The 23,699-nt window shown below is 40.8% G+C and overlaps 2 protein-coding genes across 2 annotated transcripts; both read right to left on the bottom strand.

Annotated features, from left to right (window-relative positions):
• Window positions 1–1,769: 1,769 nt before the first annotated feature.
• C6H7orf25 (chromosome 6 C7orf25 homolog) lies at window positions 1,770–8,025 on the bottom strand. The gene is made up of 2 exons (XM_065939703.1): window positions 7,739–8,025; window positions 1,770–6,793 (listed from the first exon to the last, which is right to left on the bottom strand). The coding sequence occupies exon 2, from the start codon at window positions 6,770–6,772 to the stop codon at window positions 5,507–5,509; it is 1,266 nt and encodes a 421-aa protein (XP_065795775.1). The 5' UTR covers window positions 6,773–6,793; window positions 7,739–8,025; the 3' UTR covers window positions 1,770–5,506.
• Window positions 8,026–13,478: 5,453 nt separating this feature from the next.
• On the bottom strand, window positions 13,479–23,565 carry PSMA2 (proteasome 20S subunit alpha 2). The gene is made up of 8 exons (XM_065939311.1): window positions 23,486–23,565; window positions 19,890–19,966; window positions 19,194–19,326; window positions 17,726–17,848; window positions 16,898–16,979; window positions 15,323–15,396; window positions 13,852–13,909; window positions 13,479–13,767 (listed from the first exon to the last, which is right to left on the bottom strand). Exons 1-8 carry the CDS (start codon window positions 23,524–23,526, stop codon window positions 13,651–13,653), a joined length of 705 nt encoding a protein of 234 aa, XP_065795383.1. The 5' UTR covers window positions 23,527–23,565; the 3' UTR covers window positions 13,479–13,650.
• Between the last annotated feature and the right edge of the window lie 134 nt (window positions 23,566–23,699).

Raw genomic sequence — 23,699 nt, 5'->3', positions numbered from 1 at the left:
TATCCAACCAGCGCTGCCTCCCAGGCAAGAGCGGACCATTACTGTGTGCTGCCTCCCAGTGGCCAGAGCTGGTAATTACGAAGCCTGAATTCTGGCTGTTACTCATTTACCTAAAACTGTTTCCACCCATAACCTGAGATGTGTGTGGCAAAGACAATCTCCGAAGTCCTTTTTTTGTAATCCAACATTCTTCATTACACCAAAGTTAGGAAAATATGTGCACGTATCAAATCTATTCTTAAAGATCTGACCTCATGACCAAACTGATGGCAATTCATTCAGCCTGGAATTTATAAATTACATGATTAATTTGTGTCATCTCTGCACTCCTGGCACTGGTAACAGTCATCCTTCACACCAGAAGGGCTCAAAAATAACTAGGGAGTCCTCAGGGATCTATGTAAGACCATTAAACCACCTCACATTTGTCTTTTTTGGGGGAAAAAAAAAATGGAGCTAGAATTGAAGTCAAAGACAATTTATTGAGTTCACTCTGTTTTGTAAGTGACTAAATGAGGCCCAGATAGGACAGTTTTGTTATACTGATATCAGCATTATTACTATTGTCATCATCATCATCTTCTAAGGGTCCTACTGGCTAAAAATTCTTTTCTCTGTGAAGTATCCCAGGAGAAGTGTCAGAGGCTCTTTGCCTTTTTTCCTGAGCTGGAGATTTTAGGAACCACTGTTAGTCTCCGTTCCACACACACACCTGGAACCTTGGTGATACAGGTTCAACCCCTGGGTCGGGGAGATCCCCTGAAGTAGGACATGGCAATCCACTCCAGTATACTTGCCTGAAAAATCCCATGGACAGAGGAGCCTAACGGGCTACAGTCTATGGAGTCACAGAGTCAGACATGACTGAGCATGCATGCCACACACACATACACACACACATGTGACTCATTGAAGAATGCCACCCTTAATATTATGGACACTTATTCTCCTTAGTGAATATAGTTTTGACAACAATCACTTACAAACAATTGGGGGGTTGGGTACTTAAAAGGAAGAAAACCATGCCAGTGTACACGTGCAAGCGTGCAATTCGGGGTCTGTGCTGCAGGTGTGGATTGCTTGCTATACACCTCACTGGCAGATACAGTTGTCATCAAATATACAGTGCTCCATTTGAAATTAATTTTAGTTTAGAATTCTAGTCATTTTGCATAACTCCTTAAATCCTTGTGATGACGTATCTGAGAAGTGGAGGAGCAAAAAAAAAAAAAATTAATTCCTGGAATGAAATCTTTGAGATTAAAAGTGTTTATCTCCTGGGATAATCCTAAGGTCTAAATTGGAAAATCCTTTCATATGATTGTCTATACCGCTTTCTTCTTAGGAAGATCCAAAGGGTCAGCCAAAGCTCTGGAAAGAGACTGAAAAGAATAGGTCACATCCAAAGAAATCCTTTCAAACTACAATGATATGATAATTTAATGCCCCTAAAACCTGCATGGAGTTCATCAATGAAGAAAAACTGGGAGCGTGATTCAACTCCACCCAGCAGAAGTGCTCCCAGGATCAGAATCCACCACAGAATCTTTAGCATCTGATTATAAATGAGAAGAAGAGTGCAAAGGATCATAGAAGTTCTAGAGCCAAGCCTGGACGTGGTGCATATGCCCCACCCATATTCCATGGCCACAACTCATTTCAGAGCAGGTTGAGAGATACGCTTCCACCATGTGCTCAGGAGAGAAAGGAAATAGGGTTTCATAAACATAACAGCACTTCCCCAGTCACATACACACACAAAGGCAAACTAGAAGATTTAGCAATGCACTATAGATAAAAGACTCATGTCCATACTAAACAAAGACTACATGTAAGTCAATAAAAAGATGGAGAAACATATTAAGAAAAACGGTCAGAAAATGTAAAGTAATTCAAAGCAAACCAAGTGTACAAATGACTTAACTGGCTGGTGGTAGTGTATCTGGAGGCTTCCCAGGTGGCGCTAGTGGTAAAGAACCAGCCTGTCAATGCAGGAGACATAAAGAGACTGGGGTTCGATCCCTGGGTTGGGAAGATCCCCTGAAGGAGGGCATGGCAACCTACTCTAGTATTCTTGCCTGGAGAACTCCATGGATAGAGAAGCCTGGCAGACTACAGTCCATGGCATCACAAAGAGTTGGACACAACTGAACACACACAATGATTTGAGACAACTGGCCTGCAATTACCTGAATTAAGATATAGCCACAGCGCCGGAGGCCTTCACAAGGGCCCTGTCCTCAAACAGGAGCAGCCAAAGTTCTCATTTTGGGGCAAAGGAGGGGGAGTAAATGGAACACATACTCGAAATATTTCTACCCTACGAACAGGGTACTATTTTTTAAATTGATGTGAAATTCAGAAAACATAAAATTAACTGGGCTATATTCATAATGTTGTGTAACTACCAACTTTATCATTCCAAAACATTTTCATCACCACAAATTGTTTAGGGCAGAACTGACATGATACTCATTCATTTAATAAACATTTATCAAGTGTCTGTCATGTGTCAGGTACAGTTTGCCCATATTATTTTTCAGAGCAAGGAGATTATTTCACATTTAAACATAAGCAAAACTTACCTAAAGGAAGTTAACTGGACCCGGAAACTTGGGGGAGGTCATTAACTATTTTAACAATTTTCTCAATGACTATGGGTTAAGTAGGTTTTCTAGTTCTTCTTCAATTTTAACTATTCTCTAAGAAAATCATGTTTTTGACATTTTGAAGTATCTTTTAATCAATTTATTCCAAAGACTCTCTTGGCTCCTCCAGAATCAGTCACATGATGTTAGAAAAATAATAAACATGTGTTCTCTGAGCTGATTTAGAATTTAATGAGAGATGGCATCTCAACTGATAGGGAGCATGGCTAACTTCTAAGCTTATTAAAATAGTATATAGTTATTGTATATTTCTTGGGCTTCCCTGATGGTTCAGAGGGTAAAGCATCTGCCTGCAATGCAGGAGACCCGGGTTTGATCCCTGGGTCGGGAAGATCCCCTGGAGAAGGAAATGGCAACCCACCCCAGTATTCTTGCCTGGAGAATCCCATGGATGGAGAAACCTGGTAGGCTACAGTCCACGGGGTCGCAAAGAGTCGGACATGACTGAGCGACTTCACTTTCACTATTGTATATTTCCATGTAATTAATCTTCTCCAAAGTTGTCTTATATCCTTCTTGGTCTTGTAACTCTTATGTTGTGCTTTCTGGTTTTATTGCTTCCCTTGAGAATTCTTTTTACTTGTCTTCTCTTACTATCTGGACCACATTTATTGTCCACCCTGGCCCCTCACTTGAAAGTGATTCAATTTGGTTTGCTTTTTAGTATTGGTTGTACTTTCTGTTTGACACCCAAAATTATACTGCATGCAGTCTGACATGGCAGGCACTTGATAAATGTCTATTCAACAAAGGAATAAGTATTAGGACAACTGCCTTGAATGGGCTTCCCCCAGTAGCTCAGTGGTAAAGAATCCACCTGCAGTGCAGGGTTCAATCCCTGGGTTGGATAGATTCCCTGGAGAAGGAAATGGCAACCCACTTCAGTATTCTTGTCTGGAAAATCCCATGGACAGAGAAGCCCGGCAGGCTACAGTCCATTGGGGTCACAATGAGTCGGACACGACTGAGGACGCACGCCTTGAATGAATCTAGTATAGAGCCATGACTATATTCCACCATATTGCACTATCATTTTTATAATCCTATCTTTGCTTCGTTTAATTATGCCTCCACACTACAAGTTTTTGTTGTTTTCCTGAGGGATTTGATCATGACCAGATCTTAAAAATCACCAACGGCTCTCTAATGCCAAACTCTTCAGAGAACTTTGCCTGCTTTTCTAGCTTCACCTCCAGTTTTATAGTGTCCACATGCCTGGACTCTGGACAGAACCTAAGTCAGACTTCTGTACCTTTCCCATCCATGCCTGTATACTTCTTGTCAAATCTCACACCCAAACCCCTCAGAGGTTACTTCCTCTCTGACGTCCTGTCCCCCACATCAAGAATTACTCCCTTATTGTTTCCACAGTATTTTAAACATAATTCTTTACAAAAATTCAGCACATTAATTATACTTCAATTGTTCACCTCCAGTCCAGACTAAGAACTCCTTAGAGCAAAGAGTAATTATTCATCTTTTGTACCAATAACTGTTATAACGCTAGGTACTTAATAGTACCAAGGATCAATACTTTAGGACTTTAAAAGGTGCTTGAGAAGGCCTAAGTTCAGTTTCTAACCCTAGATAATTTCTGTTGCAATGAGTTAAATCTACCTCTACACTAAATTGGAGTCCCAAACACAGCCATTTCCCTCTGGGAAATGCATTTAGTAATAAATTCTCTCCCCAGAGAAACACCCCATACTCTTAATTTTGCATTTCACTTCCATTGTCACAGGCCCTGACAATCAAATTTCACCTACTCAACATTGTGACCTGAAACAAGTTTACTCACAAAATAGGGGTTGGCACAGTAGAAAAGGCCAGGCTGTGAAAGCACAAAATCTTAACAGTGGTTCCTACACTCAGCACAAGTTAATACCTCAGCTTTAAGACTCAAGTCCCAATTTTTAAAATGTAAATACATTATCTACTTTGCTAATTTGTTTTTGCTGCACATTAATAAAACACCTAGCGCAATATGGACATGAAAATTTTCTTTTTAATTACAACTGTATCATGCAGCAGGCATGAAATCTCCCTGGGGCTATTTCACGAGAGAGATGTAATGAGATAACTCGGCTATCCCTTGCCACTTGCACAAGAATAGTATCCATAATCCAAATACTGGCCATGTGGGGGCTATTTATATTTAAAAGTAAAATCTGAATTATTTTATATATTTTTCATTATATTCAAATTAACATTTAATCTTCCAACATCTTAGGTGTGTAGTAGTATGATTGCTGTCTATCTTTTCACAATGGCATTTCAGATTCACAGGACTCTTGTGATCAGACTTCATTTTGTTTCCTTCTATGTTAATGTACGTAACCACCAGACTGCACCTAACAGATAAAAATCAGTTTTTGTTAATAATGGCCATAATTTTAGAATCTAAAATTATCTGTAAACAATTAATTCCCAGGCTCGACCCATATCAAATGCTAAATCAATATAATGAAAAACAAGCTTCAGAGGTTGCTCGATATTTAATGCAAGATGCAATGTAGCCACAGTCAAAGAGGTGCAATTACCATTAGGGGAGATGGAGCCCTACTGAATCAAACAAATCAAAGTATTGTGGTACAGCTACAAGTCTTGCAGAGATGTATTTCTGTTCTAATTATAATGTAGCCAGTTTGATAAATAAGGTTGCCTCTTATGCTTTTTCTACATTAGGTTATTTACTTTATAGATGAGACACACCATCAACTGATTTAATAAGAGTTCTAAGTATTAATTTTACCACAGATTTTTTTTTTTCCAATTAAGATGGGGAGACACAGCCTTGGGTATAAATAACTTATTTTCCATGACAATAAAGGATATCATTAGTGTTGGTTGTCAGTTGTGCAGTCTTTTGGTAAGGGGGTAGCTAGGGCCTCTTTGCTCTCAGTAAGCGCTCTGGGCTGATGGATAAATACACTAAACTTAACACCCTGGTTGTTGGCAGCCCTGACAAAACCACTATTGGCAGTCATTGTAATGGCTTTCAGGGTGTCTCCTGTCCCAAAAATTGTTAATGAGCGGCTGTTAATTTTTGAACTAGCCACTAGTTTCAAGGCACGCTCAGAAGGCTGGTCTGGGACCACATTAATTCGCTTAATCAGCATCGCAGCTCGCTCTCTCTCCCCGGGTCCTCCTAAGGTATCTAGAATAGACTGAAAATCCTTGACAGCAGATTCGCAAGCAAACAACTCCTTGTCCTTCATAAATGCCTCCAGCTGCGGCAGAACCTGCTCTTTCCTCTCCTGCTCTGCCTGTTCCGTGAGCACTTTTTCTTTGAAGATAAAGTGGCAGCCTCCATAGCTGAGGGCAGATACGTAGGTAATCAAAGTAGTAATGTCCAGGTTGACTCTTTTGCACACGTCCACCTTGATTTCTGTAGGAAACGCGACACTTGCTAGGATGTTTTCTCGGTCTACCCGGGTCACCTGCAAAAGCTCAGGGCCCTCATCATCCGATTCACTCTCACTGGGCTGGAGCTCTTCAGGCTGATCTAACAGAGAGTTCACTGCTACTATGTCCCCCCTCACTGATATGCCCATTTCTTTCAGCTTCTCAGCCATGGGGCTGGAGACGCTATTGTAAAATGCAAAGATGATGTGAGGGTTGCTATACTGCACGGGCTGCTGGTGACTGGCCTGGAGGAAGTCTTCAGCCTGCTCAATAATGCTTTTGTCACCATACTGGCCCCTGCCCAGCCAAATGTTATGCAGAGCTTCAGCCTTGCGGCCAATGGCTTTCACCCAAGTATGACCACCATTTGCAACAACATCCACCACAAGGGTCTGCTTTTCTCCAAAGGCGTCTGTGTAACCGAAGACATGGAGAACACTGACCACTTCCTCCAGGTTTTCTGCTGACTCCACGATGGCTCTGAGGTGTGTCAGGTTAGTGCTCTGCAAGTGGGACTCCTTCATAGCTACTTTTCCAGCTTCTACTTTCTGTAAGAATTTTAATTCCGCCTTCAACTTGCTGCACAGCTTGGCACCACCTTCGATGCCCCCTTTTCTTGATCTGGAAAGTGATTCTGCTCTCTTGATCAGTTCCTTGGCTATGGTGATGCGTTCACAGAGCATGGAGTGTGCGGACATGCTGACAGCATTATTCCTTTCCTATGAAAACAAAACAAACCAACCACAAGCAATTTTTCACTCAGGATTGTAAGATTTCAATCGGACAACTAAGATTATGGGGGCCCCGAGACTATGAACCTGGGATTCTGGGTGTCTGGAGTGACTTCCTCTTCTGAAGGCTAGGGAAAGGATGACAGCTATACTTCCCAACTCCTTACCTACGCTTGGTTTTCAAGACTCTTTACAGTTTCATTTTTTCAGCTTGAAAGTCATGGGATCCACAATATAACCCAGGTAAGGATAAAATGCAGCAGGCTGGCAACCTGCCACATAAGAAATTTCCTTATAAGCAGCCTTACTATTTGGCTGTCAAGAAATTTTAGAAAGCTCGGAATGTCAAAGTAAAATGGTTAAAGTATCCGCGTAGACTAGCTGGTGAAAAAATTGTCCAAAAAAAAAATAAATTTTCCAAGACAGGAGATTCTCTCCTAAATTGAGCACTCTAAGCTTTTCATACTTGTCTCTCCTTCAACCTCCTGCCTCGTGATTCCCAGGGGCATATGGTACACGCGCCGAGGAATCAAGACTGCCTGTTCGTGCCTGTGACGTCAACCCAGCCTATTTCTAAAGAACTAAGGAGCCCACCGACTTGTCTCCAGCTCCCACTCCAAAAGTAAAGCCTGAAAATAAACTCCACGGAGCAGCCCGCGGCGGCCCGAGCGAGCGGGCCTGAGATCAGTGGGGCCTTCCTGGCCTTCCTGGGCATTCGGCCCTGTCGGGTCCACCTGCAACGCTGGCCCCGCTGGGCAGTCTGGGGCTCCAAAAGCACCCGCGACCAGGGCGGGGTCTGTGGCGCGGGCGGAGGGGGCTCGGCGGCCCGACGCCCACTACCCTTCCCGCGGGGCCGGGCCAGTTAAGTCCCCTCCCAGGCTCAGAAGGGGCGCCCCGTTCCCTCTCCCCTTGGCCCCTTCCCCGGTTCCTCACCGGCAGCGCCCAGAACTACGAGCGCGAACAGGGGGCCACGTGCGCGCGAGGTCGGGACCCGCCGGGAAACCCCACCGGGCAACCTCACCGGGCAGTCCCCACCCAACTCAGGCCTCCGCTGCTGCTCCGCCTGCGCAAGCCCTACCGCCTCGGGCGCCTAACGCGTCACGTGGCCCCGCGCCGGGTGACGCCGAGTCCGCGATTCCCAGGCGGCAGCGCGGCCTCGAGAGCGGGGCTGACGCTAGCATGGCGGCCATGTTTGTTGATGGCACCGACTTTTCCTAACTGCCAGCGTGGAGCGAACCTAGGGACGCGCGGCTTCCTGGCTCCAGGAAAGGGGCAGGGGTAGAACTTTCAGGACCGCGCATCTCCCACTGGCCGCCGACCGCTCGATCCCCAGGGTGCCTGGTCGACTGAACCCGCACCCTAGCATTTGATCTAATAGTTAAGGCTTTGCCTGGGGCGGGAGTCGGTGCGTTTTGGTGGGGAAAACCTCCCGATAGCGCCCAGCTCCCCTCCTCGGGCCAAGCACATCGCTTTGCCATCAAGCTCAAACCCCTAGAGTGCCAAACGACGGTTGTAGAAAATGCTTGGCTCATTTTCACAGAAAACTGGCTGGAGAGGCTTGTCAGAGGTTACGCAGCTGCTAAGTACTGGAGCTGAGAGTTATGACTCGCCACTGCATCATCACGGGCTCTGAATACCATAGTGTCATACACAGATCCTCTGCCTTTCTAAAGAAGACAAATCGTCAGTGGTTTCTGAAGGGCTGAGAAATTGACATTAACCCTGCTAGTGTTCAGAGTCACCCATAAAGTAGAAAGAGGTCGCTCAGCTGTATCCGACTCTTTGCGACCCCATGGACTGTAGCCTACCAGGCTCTCCGTCCATGGGATTTTCCAGGCAAGAGTACTGGAGTGAGTTGCCATTTCCTTCTCCAGAGTATCTTCCCAACCCAGGGATCGAACCTAGTTCTCCAGCATTATAGGCAAGACGCTTTACCGTCTGAGCCACCAGGGAAGTCTTAAAGCCTCATTCTAAAAATTAAAGAGAACTTGACGTTAAATTTTATCCTATGCCTGCCTGCTCCTTTAAAGGAATGAAAAAGAAACAAACCTACAAAGCTAAAAAAAAGAAAGAAAGAAAAAGAAGACTGCACAAGAGACATGTCAATACTTTTTTGGAAGACCAAGAGCAGTGAAACTTACTCAATGCTTAACATATGGCCAGCATTGTTCTGAGTGCATTTCACATATTAATTTATTCAACCCCTTTGGCCTAAAAGATACACTTTAGAGTTAAATCTGCATGAGAGTGGTTATTTGAACAAGGAAGCCTCTCCGTGGATGGAGTAGTTAGCAGAGACAAAACTGCATCAAGTGATTGACAAAGCAGAACTCCCAAAAGGTTCTGGATGCCAGGGGAGTAGTTGAGGCAGGACTAGAAATGGGCATTGCTTATGTTGTATATCCAACAGACACATAAGTCCTCTCTCCAGTCCTGTGAAGCTGGGACTGTTACCCATCCTTCCCCAGGCAGAAGTGTAGCATTTAAGATGTTGAAGATAGGGGATTAGAAAGGTTCCTGACACATTATGAAGAATGCAAGTTACTATCCTGAATAGTAAAATGCTGTTGGCCCCTTTTCTGCCCCTCACAAAACAAAGGCACTCCTGTCTCACTCCCCTCATCACCCTCTCCCCTAAACCCTGCTTTTCTCTGGAGTCACAGAGCACATGAAAGACCAGAGAAATGATTTATAGGTGATATTTGGCATCCCCCAGTTGATGGCTCAGACAGTAAAGAATCCACCTGCAAAGCAGGAGACCTTGGTTTGATTCCTGGGTTGGGAAGATGCCCTGGAGGGATGGCAACCCACACTATTCTCGCCTGAAGAACCCCATGGACAGAGTGGTGAGTGACGGTGGCAATGAGTCAGACATGATTGAGCAACTAATCACAGCACAGTAAGCAGGTTTGGGACTCACAAACAGCACTTTCAAACATTTTTGTTTAGAATCTAAAGGAAACAGAAAGCAGAACAAATGTTTTGTTTTTAAATATCTTTAAACTAACATCCTCAGGTGGCTCAGATGGTAAAGAATCTGCCTGCAATTCCGGAGACCTGGGTTTGATCCCTGGGGTGGGAAGATCCCCTGGAGAAGGGAATGGCTATCTACTCCAGTATTCTTGCCTGGAGAATTCCATGGACAGAAGAGCCTGGCAGGCTACAGTCCAGGGGGTGCAAAGAGTGGCACATGACTGAAGTGACTAACACTTTCACTCAGATAAAAGGTATTTTAACCATGAATCAAGAGAATTTTTTCCTAAAGGGGAGATAATGGAGTATAGTAGAGTTCTTCAAAATTAAAAATGCTATCCCAAATCTTAAAAACATCAATAGAAAAGCAGGAAGTGTCTACTAAATGTAGAAAAGTCTACTAAAAAGTAGAATTTTAAAAACAGGTGAAAAATACAGTGAAAACAAAAGGGTCCAGTATTCAATTAATAAGAGACTCAATGTGAAGACAATTCTTTCTAGTCTAAAATTTTTAAACCCAGGCAATCAAGAAAAGGGGAAGAGGATGAGATGGTTGGATGGCGTCTCCAACTCGATGGACGAGTTTGAGCAAGCTTCGGGAGTGGGTGATGGACAGGGAAGCCTGGTATGCTGCAGTCCATGGGGTCGCAGAGTTGGACACAACTGAGCGACTGAAGTGAAGCAAGAAACAGAATAGTTTCAACATGCAACTAGCTTAGAATAGAGCAGGAAGAGAGGGTTCTTCCTTGGAATGGTGTGAAAGGCAGGCTGAGAACTGTTAAGATTACCTGATATCTGACCAAGAGGAAAACAGACTGAAGAGGGTTTTACAATCCTGTTGGGAGGGAACTGGTAAGAATTAGTGAGCCACAGAAAAAAACAAAGCAAAAGTGAGGAAAAGCAATCACAGTATACTTGCTTGCTAAATCACTTCAGGCGTTTCCAACCCTTTGCGACCCCATGTACAATAGCATGCCAGGCTCCTATCCTTGAGATTCTCCAGGCAAGAATACTTATGTGGATTGCCATGCCCTCCTCCAGGGGAGCTCCCAACCCACGGATCGAATTCATGTCTCCTTTGTCTCCTGTGTTGGCAGGCAGGTTCTTTACCACTAGAGCCATCTGGGAAGCCCTCACAGTATACTTACATACCAATTAAAAAAAACCTTTTAAGCTCAACATTGTGATCTAATTAAAGCAGAGAGGAACTGAGGGAGGTATAAGAGTTCAAAATTCTCATATTGCAGAAGAAAATGTTTATATGGTAGTTAACATTTGGAGTCCAAAAACGACCATATAAGCCTACTGTTTTGAATACAGGAGTACTTGATAAGAGTACTTAGAAAGTGAAAAGTGATGAATGGATCAGGGACAAGGCCTTTGATCAGTGTTAGTTGTCCAACTTTAAGTTCATGCTTAGGAAGCTATCATTTGGTAGCCAACTATTGCTGGTTTTATAAGGTTCTTTGGAGCAGAGTCAGGGGAGGAGTATGAATTGAAGGATCTGTGAGAAGTAATACGACATTAACACAGGACCACTGAACTGGTTTCAGGAAATTAGGATTCTAAACCAAAGGACTTACTAACTCTTACATGTTCTCAAGCAGTCCACTGAATATTAGTTTAAGTTTCTTTACAACAGGGGCTCAGAGCTTGCCTACATTTGCAATAAAGACTAAGAGCAGGCATTTTCAGCCATGAACGTAATTGAGCAATAGATGAAAAATCCTCTGATCATATTTATCAGCTAATCAGTGCCCAATAAATTAGCACCTGATAATTATAAAGATCCGTATTACTTTTCTTCCTGATCCCCCTTTCCTTTTGAACGCCCTCCTACCCCCACACGTGCATTTTAAATATGTCCACATTTCACTGCTAATAGTTTTGCAAAAACTTGAATTCACAGTTTTGCAAAAACTTGAATTCACAGTTCAGTGAGAAACTAGAAAACAAAACAAGTGGAGGCAAATGTTTTAAGAGAAGATACAAAAAAAAAAAGAACCGAAAATGGAGAATGTACATGAGGAGCATTATGATACTTAAAATGATTTTAAAAGCTAGAATCCACAGGTTAGAAGACTGAAGAATTTGGGAACGTGTAGGGATGCATGCAGTGGGTTGCTAGACCAAAAACTTGAGTTTCCCAAGAACTGAGACAAAGGGAACAACTTAAGATCAGTGAAGAGAGCAAACTGAGAACCAACGGGGACGTGCTCATGGAGAAGCTCCAGCTGAACTGTGCTTTGCATTTAATGGGGCAAGAGGCAGAGATGAGACTCTGGACACAGATGTGCTTCAGCTCATTTTTCCTCCCTTTATTCCATAGGATTTATTCTGTTAGCACTCCATAAGAACCTCCATGTGCTTTCTGTCCTAAATAAAAATGCCTTTACTCTTCCCTTTGAAGAATTTTGGCATTCCTCTGATTTCTTAATGTTGGACATTGGCGAGCCTAAGCAAATTCAAAGGAGCTGAAACTAGCTGAAACTTAACCATTAACCCTGCCAGGCCTTTCACTTGCAGAATCAAGGTTGGTCCTGAGAAAACCCTATGAAATAATTACCGTGTGCAGTCACTCGGCCAGTGAAGGGGGAGAGGTAAGACCTAACTCCAAAACCATTCCTTTCGACCACTAAGTTCTCTTTTTAGCATGCTGGGTTCATAATGTACCAAGAGCCAACAAGGGGAGACTAATGTTAAATGAGGTCTTCAAGACAAATGTCTAGAAACAGGTGAAGTTGGCATCTCCCATCTCTCATCATAACACTTCTGCCACTATAGGAGGTTACAGTGACAGTAGGGAGAACTGGGAATCCTAACAAAAATACTCCAAGATAAGTCTCTTTCCTAAAAAGCCTAAACTTAACCAAATCTTCTGAGATCTTTTGAGCCACATTTAAGTCACAGAAGTCCCCATCTCTTTGTTGGTAAGACATTCATAACAGTGACATTCATAAACTACGTTCTGTGAGCAAGACTAATGACAGGATTTCTCTCAACCTACGATGCCTTAAAAAACAAAGCTTTAAGTGCTATGCCTTCACATATAATGGAAACAGGGCTCTGATATTCCATGATTAGCTTGCAGTTGGAAGTCTTAATGTGCAGTGAAGGTTGACTACAGAGGTTACATGAATGAGGGAGAGACTTAAGCCGTAATTTTGACATTTAAGTATTAGTATTTTATTTCCAGCACTCACGTTCATCCTTGAGTTAGAAAGATCTAGTAGACTCTAGGGGGCTCTTCTGAAATACATTTGTGTACTTATGATGGAAAGATCAATAGGAACTAGCACGCCGTTTTTATGTATTTACACAGTGCACCTCCTATGGGAAACTGTTGGGCTCAGCACTCTCGGCAGCCCCAGTGCAACCTCATAGAACATCCGAGGTTTCACTGACCCACACCTAATGGTGCCTGAAATACAGCTATGCTTCCTACCTTGCCTCAGAATCCATGAACGTCCACAGATTCTCTCAGCTCCAAAAGCAGTGTTTACTGAAATCAGGATTTTGCTTTCCTGAAGCAGACAACATCTGACAGTAAAGATGACAAGGTTTGACTTAACCCAAACTGTGTGAAGACTAAAGACCAATTTCACCATTCTGCTTTTCAACGTAGTTTCCAGAAATCAACTGTGATGGAAAGCAGGAAACAACTATGTTAAAAGTTTACTAACTCCTAAAAAGCTGGAAGTTAATTTAAGAGTTTATTATGATTTATAAGTCTCATTTTAAAAACATCAGTCCATCAAACCATGTAGAAATAAGTATGCAAAAAGTCTGCAAAACAAAACATACTTTAAACATGTTTAAGTAGAGAAGTTGTCTGAAATTCTGCATTTTCAGTCACTTCATTATTTGCATTATTATGCAATGGCAGCCAAATAATCCTTAACTTCAGTTGGGGTAAGCCTCCTAAATCCGGCTTCGTTGCAGATTCCAACTTCTATATTATCTTCTGTCATCTGCCCTTCAAAGCTTTCCTGATAAAGGAGAGGAAAAGGTCAATTTTCCAAACAGTTAATCATAAAATCACTACAAATTCAATCATTAGATATTGAACTAACCTTTAGGGTTAATATGGCTGTATGAATGGCATCTTCAAGTTCCAGATCTTCATTATATCTAAAGAATTTTTTTTAAGAAAAACAATGACTTGTGGCACTACTAAGATGATTCATGACTAAGAAAAAACAATGATAGCAACAGCATGAAGATTTTTTAAACATCTAATAAGACATTCTTAAAAATATTACGTTACAAATTCTCCTAGTCTCCTCACTGAGCTGTCCCCAAAATAAGAAATTGACAATTATTTGGGGTGCATTCCTGACATCATGAACAATGTAACCCTAACACAAGTTTACTTAGGAAATTTCCTTAAGTATTTTACTATGATCAGCATGTGGTGGCAATATTATAACAATTTACAAAAATAAAGCAGAGAAATCAAACCTTTAGTAAAATTTCATAACGTTTGGAAGACTCACCAATAATATATAACAGGAAAGTGCTTTAAGATCCTAAGATTATTTAAGTTTACCAAGTAATCCCAGGTCTAAGATTTTTAAGTAATCTTAGCATTAATATTATCTGAGAATGTACTGAAAAGGTTCATTTGGTGGTTAAAATCAATTGCAGACTGTTCCCATCCAAAATATAGGACACTTTTTGGTGGGCTACAATAATGCTGAGTCTAGAATACAGCTGGAATTAAGTGACAGCAGTCTGCTGTGTTGAGCAGGGGTAGATTTTTATGTATCATTCCACTTTTTATCCAGTACATACATCACGTCTTTTTTTAACTTTGTTTTTTTAATTTATATTTGGCTGCACTGGGTCTTCATAGCCGAGCGGGGGCTTTCTCTAGTTGAGGTGAGCGGGGGCTACTCTCTTGTTAGGAGCACAGGCTCTAAGGCACACAGGCTTTAGATTGTAGCCCATGAGCTTAGTCATTTTGCAGCATGTGGGATCCTCCCAGACTGTGCCCTACACTGGCAGGTTTCTTAACCACCAGACCACCAGGGAAGCCCCATATGTCACATCTTTAATCTACCATCAACACCAGGTATTTGGGTTCACGATATATTTTTTGGTAACTGTCAAAATGAAAATGACAGAGGAGCCTGGCGGACTACAGTCCATGTGGCCTCAAAGAATCAGACACGACTGAGTGACTGAGCACACATACAAACTGTTATCACTTAAACCATTTAAAAATTTTCTTCCCAAACTTTTTACTCCAAATCCAATGTTTTTTTTTTTTTTTTCTTTTTGAGATGGTAGAAAAAATGAAGTAAAAAAAAAAAATTTAGGAAAACATGAGAATGTAGAAAGAGAAGTTCTTAAGAAATGAATATTACCACTTAATATGTTAAAGGCTGGGGAGCCCAAGTACAGACAAGTAAGTTTGTTCTATCAGTAGCTAGGCTTGACTACAGTCATGCAACAAATTTGTTTATAGATTAATGATATTATTTACAGAGAGCTAAAGACCGTAGAGTAAGTGTGGTAATGAATCTGGTTTTATAAATCTACCTTTTCTCAAGGAAAGTTTTCCCATTCACATAGTTCTTTCCCATTGCTGTGGCTTTCCAGGCAAAGTAAGCTCCCTAATCAGGAGAGGAAGAGGAAAAAAAAAAAAAAAGCATGTTTTAAATCATTAATAGAATTATTTATGACTCTGACATTTATTTCTCAGCTCCATAATTTGTTTCTAACTTCTAAGGTTTTCAGAATATTTATTGGAACGCAATGAGGTATGTCACAAAATAAATTAATGTGATAACAAAGAGGCATGAAGAAACTTTTGGAGGTTCAGCATCTTGATTGTGTTGATGATTTTCTCAGGTATTTAATATATCAAAACCCCATCAATGTACAATTTACTGTACAAAATTTTTGTAAAAAAAAAATGAAGTTAATTTAGAGCAAATAATCAAAAGCAACTTTTTAGCTTACTAGGATTGAAAGGCTCTAAAAATCTGTCGTATCTATCTGAAAAATGGTGACCAGCTCTCCATCACTGGTGAACAAACTAAAAAGACACAACTTTGCACTAAAAATTTTCAAAGGTGTTGATATTTTGTAATCTAAAGTTACACGAAAACAGCTACCATATCATTATATGACTCATCTACTGAAAAAGTACATATGCACACATATACAGAAACTAAAAGAGAAACTAAAAGCAAGAGACCATATTTTAAAAGAAAACAAGTGACTTTTAGCTGTAACAGGGGAAAAGGGCAAAAGATGAAAGCTAGATGCCCACGATGATGGCTCTGCTACTCTGAAGAAAGGAAGATAAGAGGACTTGTCATTTAGCTTCAAAAGCTCAGATATGGGGTAAGAGACACTGTCAGAGTTCCTCAAATACTTAATTTTTCTGGTTTAATTAACAACCTAAATATTTTTGCCTTTTCAGATCACAAAGCTAGAGCATAAGATGTGAATTGAGTAAACCTGCCATTACCTAATGATCTATAAACTATGAAAGATCAGTTTCTAATCATGAATCTTTTCTTTCAGGTCTCCTCAGAGCAAACCTGAGTGACAGACGCGAGACACACGTGGAGGAGTGGTGCCTTCTCCAGACACCTGCCAACCCAGACACCAATCTTCTGCTTTATAGCAGACGACTCTCTCACTTTGCAAAACATCAAAGTCATGACAGTAACATCAATATTTGTGCAGAAGAGTCACTTCAAGCCAACTCCAAGATTAAATTAATGGCAAAGGGCACTGCCCACTCCCAGAAAGGTTTTACATGAATTAAAATTAAAATTAGCTTTAATCATAATTTTTAAAAGAATTCCACAGTTACAGAGATTTGATAATAACTACTTCAACAAATCATTCTAAGTACCTGAAGTTAATCAGCATGCCAGAAGAAAAAAGGGCAGAACTAAAGGAGGTTCCTTATCAGAAGACGAAGTTATCAACATTTTAAATGTTCAAGTGAATATGTATTAGTTCTAAAGCCCAAATGGAAGAGAAAATACTCTAATTTGTAAGGGTTTTATGGCTTCTATTTTTATTAGATATTAGATTTTTATTAGATATTCAAAGAACACTTTAACAATCTACTCAAATACATCTAATGGTACTTACAGATGGATCTGACTGAAATAAATATGGCCGTCCCTCATTCCAACCACAGATAAGTAAAGAAACTCCAAATGGGCGAACACCACTGAACAAAGAGAAATGAAAATTACTCGGCACCTTCATGGTGTTAAAGTCAACTTAATGTAAGAAGTTATTAACACTCTCAAGTAAAGCAAGTTACCAGGTAAATCGAATTAGACTTCTAAGTTCCTTAAAAATCATTTAACATCTGTCTAAACAAATCAGTTCAAAATGAATTTTCTTTATGGTACTGAGGTCAAATCATTTTGGTCAATAGACTGATACAAATATTGGAGTTAATAAGTGTGGGTAACACTTCATGTCCTAACAAAATAACAGATTTTCAGCAAATGCAGCTTTCCCACTGGTTTTACATATCAGCAATTACCTCATCATTTTCACATCCAAACTCAAGAACACTGGAATTAAAATGAATACAGATGTGTCAGTTACTGCTTTCATCAAGTGCTTACAATCATTTCTAGCTAGAAGATAAATCTGGAGGCAGCAATGACTGCCTGCCCAAAAAGAAATGTTTTAATCACTGTCAAAAGGACTTTATCTAGAAGCTGCGTTCTGCTGTTACATGAACAGCAAGAAAACATTCCCACTGTCTCTTTAAGAAAATATTTCAAGTCCAGTTAAGATCAGAACTATTCATTCACAGTGGTTTTCTTCACTGATTAAGGTAACACAGGAATACTAAGTCCTCTTTTTTTTTTTTTCCTGAAATATGTCTACTTTTAAAAAGGTAAGATGATTTTTTTTTTCCTAATTCATGACACATTTCAAATAATAAAATCAACTTACCCTGACTGGGTGTATTCCTGCATCACGGAAGCTACTCTCTGGACCAGTTGAGCTGTGGGAATAGGTTCTTGGTAAACGAGATAGTACTGTTGAGCTAGTTTTCGAGCTCTGTGTACAAGTACCCTGAAAAACCGAAAAGAAATAAGACTTTATTAAAATTCAGACACTTTACATCCTCAAGACTCATTCACCTTCTATAGGCATACAACTATAGCACAAATTTGACATGCATCTCTTTAATAGTAGCTCTCAGCTGTAAACCAGTCATCCAATTCCAGCTAACTTAAAGAAAATATCAGAGTGTCACTGAAGAGCTAAACTACAGGAAATGGACAAGAATAAGGCAAAAGGAAAACTATGGACTAGGGGTATCAATCAGTTTAACAGACACAGCTTTAATGCACATGAGATTTTTATCTCTTGTCACAGAATCTCCAAGAGTATGCCCCCCTTATCCCAAGAGAAGGTACCTTCTCATTTTATATCTCACTCCAGGCAGTACACTAATATGCACACACATGAACACACATACACACGCGTTAAGGCATCTCACTCTGCCTCAATCATGTCCACAGACTGAACTTCAAAGAGTACCATGAAACTGTTTATAATGCAAAAAATATAAAATTTGTCAAAAGTATAACAATTAAATATATTGGCAAGACAAGCAGGATTTACCTCTACCTGTTCATGTACTACTGATCTGAGCTGTACACATTATCCCTCTGAACAAGACTCCTGCCATATCTCTGTTTATTCTGTGAGCGGTAACACACTGCAGCCTCCCTCCCTGAAGTGGTAACAAGTTCCACTGCAGCGAAGCCCGATTATTTGTCGGTGATACTAGTGCTGTTGCCAACTCATGAAAGTGAAATTCTGGCTCTACCTATCTTGTTCCACAAATCAATGAAGTAACAATAATCCTTTCAACTGTTAAATGACAAACATAGAAAACTGTCAATCTCTTTAAACTTGCTGGTACCCTGATGGAACCAGATTACTCTCTTCCTGTGAATATTAAAGAAGAGACTACATAAACATCTGGATCCTAACTGGCTGTCATACTCTACAACTTCCAATGGCCTTTTTGAGAATTCTGTCCTTTTGCTAAAAACAGAAATAAATACAATGAGGTTAACTCTGGATAGTATGCTTTCTTTTGCTGTCTGGTAAACTTTTCAAAAATATAGTTTATTATAACATGTATTGCTGAGGCCTTGGATGGTAGAAGAGAACAGAGGTGACAGGAGTGAATACTATATCCATCTCCTCTTTTAACAAGTGAGGAGCACTGAGTTCTTCACCTTCAAGAAACCCCCAGTCTGCCTCATACTGGCAACTAACTTCAGCTGCTGTTCTTCAACTAAGCAAAAAAACAAGAAGGTAGGCGATTAAAGGAAAATATCGCTTGTCTTTTCTTCCCAAAGTATCGATTACAAGGAATTCATGTGATGGTGATACAAGGTACCTGTAATCTGGGCCCATGCCACTATACACCAAACCTATATGCTTGGTGATTGGTTCCACTTTGTGGACACTTCGCTCATCATACAGAATGGATTTCTGTTTCTTCTCAGTTGCCAAGACCACGCCATTTGCAGCTTAAAACAAAGAAAATAAGAGACTTGAATGTTTCATCATTTAAACACTCCGTTTTAATAGTTTTCTATTTACAGAAGCATTTCAGCCAAACTCCTTTATTTTCTTATTTATAAAACCTTTTCTTCTGACTTTCTATATTAGGATCACCAAAGGAATGGTAAATCAGCTTTCCCTCAATAGTCATCTGTATTGCACAAGAAATACCTCAGTTAAAGGTATTATGCAACTTTTCCTAAAGTATTCTAGGATACCTTAAGAGTACATTAAGTTTTAAAATTATGGAATTCTGCCTACTTAGCCTACTGTTCTTGTAATTTGAAACTTAAAAACCAATGATACATTTTTACAAGGTATCCTTAAATTTTACAATTAACCTTTTCTAAGTTAAAAAATTTAATCATCTTCTTTATTACTTCTTTAAACATCAAAATACTGTAGATTAACAAAAAGAGCTGTTAAAAATTATGCCGTCACAGCTATTTATTTTTACATTAATGGCCTATTAATCCCCAAAAAGCATTACAACTAATAGGAATCTGAAGTGAATGAAGCATTTAATTACCTTTAATTCCCACTGAAGGAGCTCCTCCAGCTACAGCAGCCAAAGCATATTCTATTTGGACAAGTTTACCAGACGGGCTTAAAAAGAAACAAAGGTATTGCTAAATTTCACTTTCTCAAATATTTATTATAGGAGCATCTCTGAGAAAGGGCAGGCAAATAGGCCAAATCTATTAATCAAGCATCAAGGAATAGATAGGTTTTGAAAATTTATCAGAAGTTATATAGAAACCAAAGTTATTAGGTAATGTGAACATATTCATAATAAAACACTAATCTCTTTCCTTTGGTTGATTTTTCTTGCCTGCCATTTAAAGCAGCATTATTATTCTTTTCTGTCACCAATCACCAATAGTTTTCTCATCTGTAAAATGGGGATAACAGTGTTACTGGGTTCAAAGGTTGTTGTGAAGATTAAATGAAATGATGCCTTTTGTTCCTGGCACAAAATTAGCACTAAGTAAACACCAAATAGTAACATTATTAAGAACACGTATTTGTCTGTTAAACACCAAATAAAAGCACATATTCCATGTGGGTGGAATTTGACATTTTATAAAGCAGACATGACCTAACACGTAAGATCTTGAAGTCAGTCACAACAAAATATAACAACAACAAAAAACTATTTCAAGATGCTGTGAGCTGGTTATACTTCTCTGGTTCCATTGAGTTTGGCAGTCAAATGCTAGGTCCAAACTGGCTTTTTAGGTGATATATTATTTCAGTCTAGTTGTTGAGTTAGGACAAATACCATAAACATCACCAACCTTTCTATTTGATTGATAAAGTCTGTGAATGAGAATAATTTGTCCAAAGTGAGACATAAGCTAGGTCCACATATCCAGTCTACTACTGAAAAGATAATCTTCAGATTCAGGAGGTCATCTGTTTCATCTTCATAAAATTATAGATACTGTCACTCAAGTCTCAACTCATACCATGCCATTGCGCTCGAGACACAACTACCCTTAGAATTCAAAAAACCCCTCTGGCAAGATAATCCCTGTTTGCAATGCACTTCACCACTGTCTGGTGAACTCCTTCCAAGTCACTCTCCAATCCTTAGTAGAAGTGTCACTTTCTCAAGGAAAGCTGCCCCGACCACCCAGACGAGGTCGGATCCCACACGCTCACACCCCAGTGTCCCACGCTTCCTCTTTGGCTCAGAGGCATCACACTTGAATTACACTGTAACATTCACGAAGTGTAAGCTGTGTTCAATCAATACACCAACACATAACCGATGACCAGGTTCATCTGGCTGACAGACAGACATACATCCACGCCTATTTTAAGGAATATACCTAGGGGGAGCAGTCTCCTGCTGCCACTGCTGCTGCTAAGTCACTTCAGTCGTGTCCGACTCTGCGACCCCGTAGACGGCAGCCCACCAGGCTCTATCAGGGATAACTGAAACAGCCCTCCAACTAGTTTTCTTATTTTCCACTCTTACTTCCATTCCCCGTTCCGGATACTTTTATATCATAACATCTTCCACTTAAATCCTTTAATTTTTTAACTCATTTACAATAAAAGCTCCTTACTCTGGCCTACAGGGCTGTGCAAGATTGGTTCAGACCCAGGATAATTTCCTGCTCACTATACTCTAACACATTGGCCGTCTATCAATTCAGTCTTTTTCAACTTCAGCACTTTCAAACATGCTTTCCCTTGTCAGCAACTCTCCCTACCCTAAATTTTCAAATAGTTGGCTCCCTTTTATCTTCCAGTCCCCCAGAACAACCCCCAAGCATTGGTCTTTCCTGATCACCCAATCTAAAGTTACATTCCTTCTTTCGCCCTCTCTTAATAAAAATTCCTGAATAAGGGAAAATCATTCTTCAGAATGTATGAGTAGACGCCCATTTGTTTACCCACTGATTGTCAATGAAGTGAAAGTCGCTCAGTCCTGTCTGACTCTTCGCAACCCCATAGACTATACAGTCCATGGAATTCTCCAGGCCACAATACTAGAGTAGGTAGTCTTTCCCTTCTCCAGGGGATCTTCCCAACCCAACCAGGTCTCCCGCATTGCAGGCTGATTCTTTACTAGTTGAGCCACAAGGGAAGTCCAAAAATACTGGAGTGGGTGACCTATCCCTTCTCCAGCGGATCTTTCCAACCCACGAATTGAACCGGGGTCTCCTGTGTTGCAGGAGGATTCTTTACCAGCTGAGCTATGAGGGAAGCCCACTGGTTATCAATATCCCCAACTAAATGTGATCCTCAGGAATACCTTTTCATCCTATAGTATAGTCTCTTTATCACGTCTACCATTAATAATTCTGATTACAACAAGCTAGAAACAATTTTTAAAATCCAAAACAGAATTGCACCATCATATTTTTTTTTAAGTGTTTAAACAAGGAAATTTATTATAGAAAGATTCAGTCCCTGATAACATATGGCTGCTTCATGTTTCAGCTAGAATTAGGATAACACTTTCTTAAAGATAGAGGTCCAGGTTTTGTCACCGAATAGGAACAGTAGCGACCTGTCAAACCCTGTTTCCTATCACTGTATATGAGGAGATCTTTTTTAAAAGATAAATATTCTAGTATTTTAAGAAGACATTACACAGTAATGCAAAATGTATTAATTTTGTCGTCAGAAAGAACCCAGTTTAAAAGTTAACCTATGACCAGGGAGGAGTTATTGAATTTGAGTTGTGGTCAGCTCATTTGTAAGATGTTTAGAAAACATTCATCACACAGGGTAGCCCAAAGAGAAGGAGTAAGCTCCACCCACACATAAAGTACTCAACAAGTTAGATGCCGCCTGTCTTTAGCTGTCAGATAATATTTTTAATTAAATAGGCCCTTACTGATCGTAGGGAAAATGGCCAAACTGAATCCTTCTCCGGTCAGTAAAGCAGTGCATCTCTGATTTATTTTGAAAAATATGCTTACATAAATGCTCTAAAGTTTAAAAGCCTACAATCTTTCTTTAAATAAACATATCCGCTTCCAAAAATTACAGCCCCAAAGCAAATACAGCCTATTTTGGAGCCCACAAAGACACCGGGCTAGAAACATTACCACTTTCACTTTCAGTTCTTAAGCTTCCAGTAGGGGCACCGAAAAAATCGAAAGCGGGAAAAGGTTTCCAAAGACATTAGCGCCAAATGGAAGCTAAGACTAGAACTGAACTGTAAAGTTGGGGCTTTCCAAGAAAAAGGAACCCCATAGAGCTGACCAAAATTCCAAACTGCAGAAGCTCCTGAATCAGGCCTACTTGGGTCAGGAAGGAAATCTTCTGAGTTCTGAACAGGAAACCTGGACGCAGCTCATTCAAAATTGCCTTTTTCTCTACTTCCAAAGCGAAAGAAAATCCCTGGGTGAGGGCCTCAACTTCCCACAGCGTCTAGACAGATCTCCCAGGACACCCTGACTAGCGTTCCCACGGCCCCCAGGCACCAATGCTCCCCGGGCCGCGGGAAGGCCCCGCAAATGACTTGGCAAACTCGCATTTCCACCCCCATTTCCTACTAGGCCCTCAGAAAGCGCCAAGTCAGAGACCAGGAAGGTAAAAACCTGGTCGGCAGAGCTCCTGCAACCTCAGTTACGTGGAGGACCTCAGAAGTCCCTTCCATACCTGAATGTAGTCAGCGAAAAGCTGTAACCACGCTCCGCCATCTTTACCCGAAGACCCAACGCACATCCGCGCACATGCGCACTGAGGCCAGTTTAGTTTCTTTTCCCCGCCCCGCGCCTTCCTTTCTAGGTTTCTGATTGGAGGAAAGGCAGAGCCGCTCCAGAAGCATGCTGGGAGTTATAGTTCCAAGTGCGCGTTTGCCCGACTCTGTGTC

Source organism: Muntiacus reevesi, chromosome 6 (assembly GCF_963930625.1).
Source record: "Muntiacus reevesi chromosome 6, mMunRee1.1, whole genome shotgun sequence".
NCBI classification, from domain to species: domain Eukaryota; kingdom Metazoa; phylum Chordata; class Mammalia; order Artiodactyla; family Cervidae; genus Muntiacus; species Muntiacus reevesi.
This window is presented reverse-complemented; position numbering and strand designations above follow the sequence as displayed.

Coding starts and splice junctions, on each gene's coding strand:
- C6H7orf25 (XM_065939703.1), bottom strand. CDS start 6,772: ATGTCCGCACACTCCATGCTCTGTGAACGCATCACCATAGCCAAGGAA.
- PSMA2 (XM_065939311.1), bottom strand. CDS start 23,526: ATGGCGGAGCGTGGTTACAGCTTTTCGCTGACTACATTCAG. Junction 19,327..19,889: donor TCCTTCAGTGGGAATTAAAG/GTAATTAAATGC, acceptor CTTTGTTTTAAG/CTGCAAATGGCGTGGTCTTG. Junction 13,768..13,851: donor CAGCCATATTAACCCTAAAG/GTTAGTTCAATA, acceptor CTCCTTTATCAG/GAAAGCTTTGAAGGGCAGAT.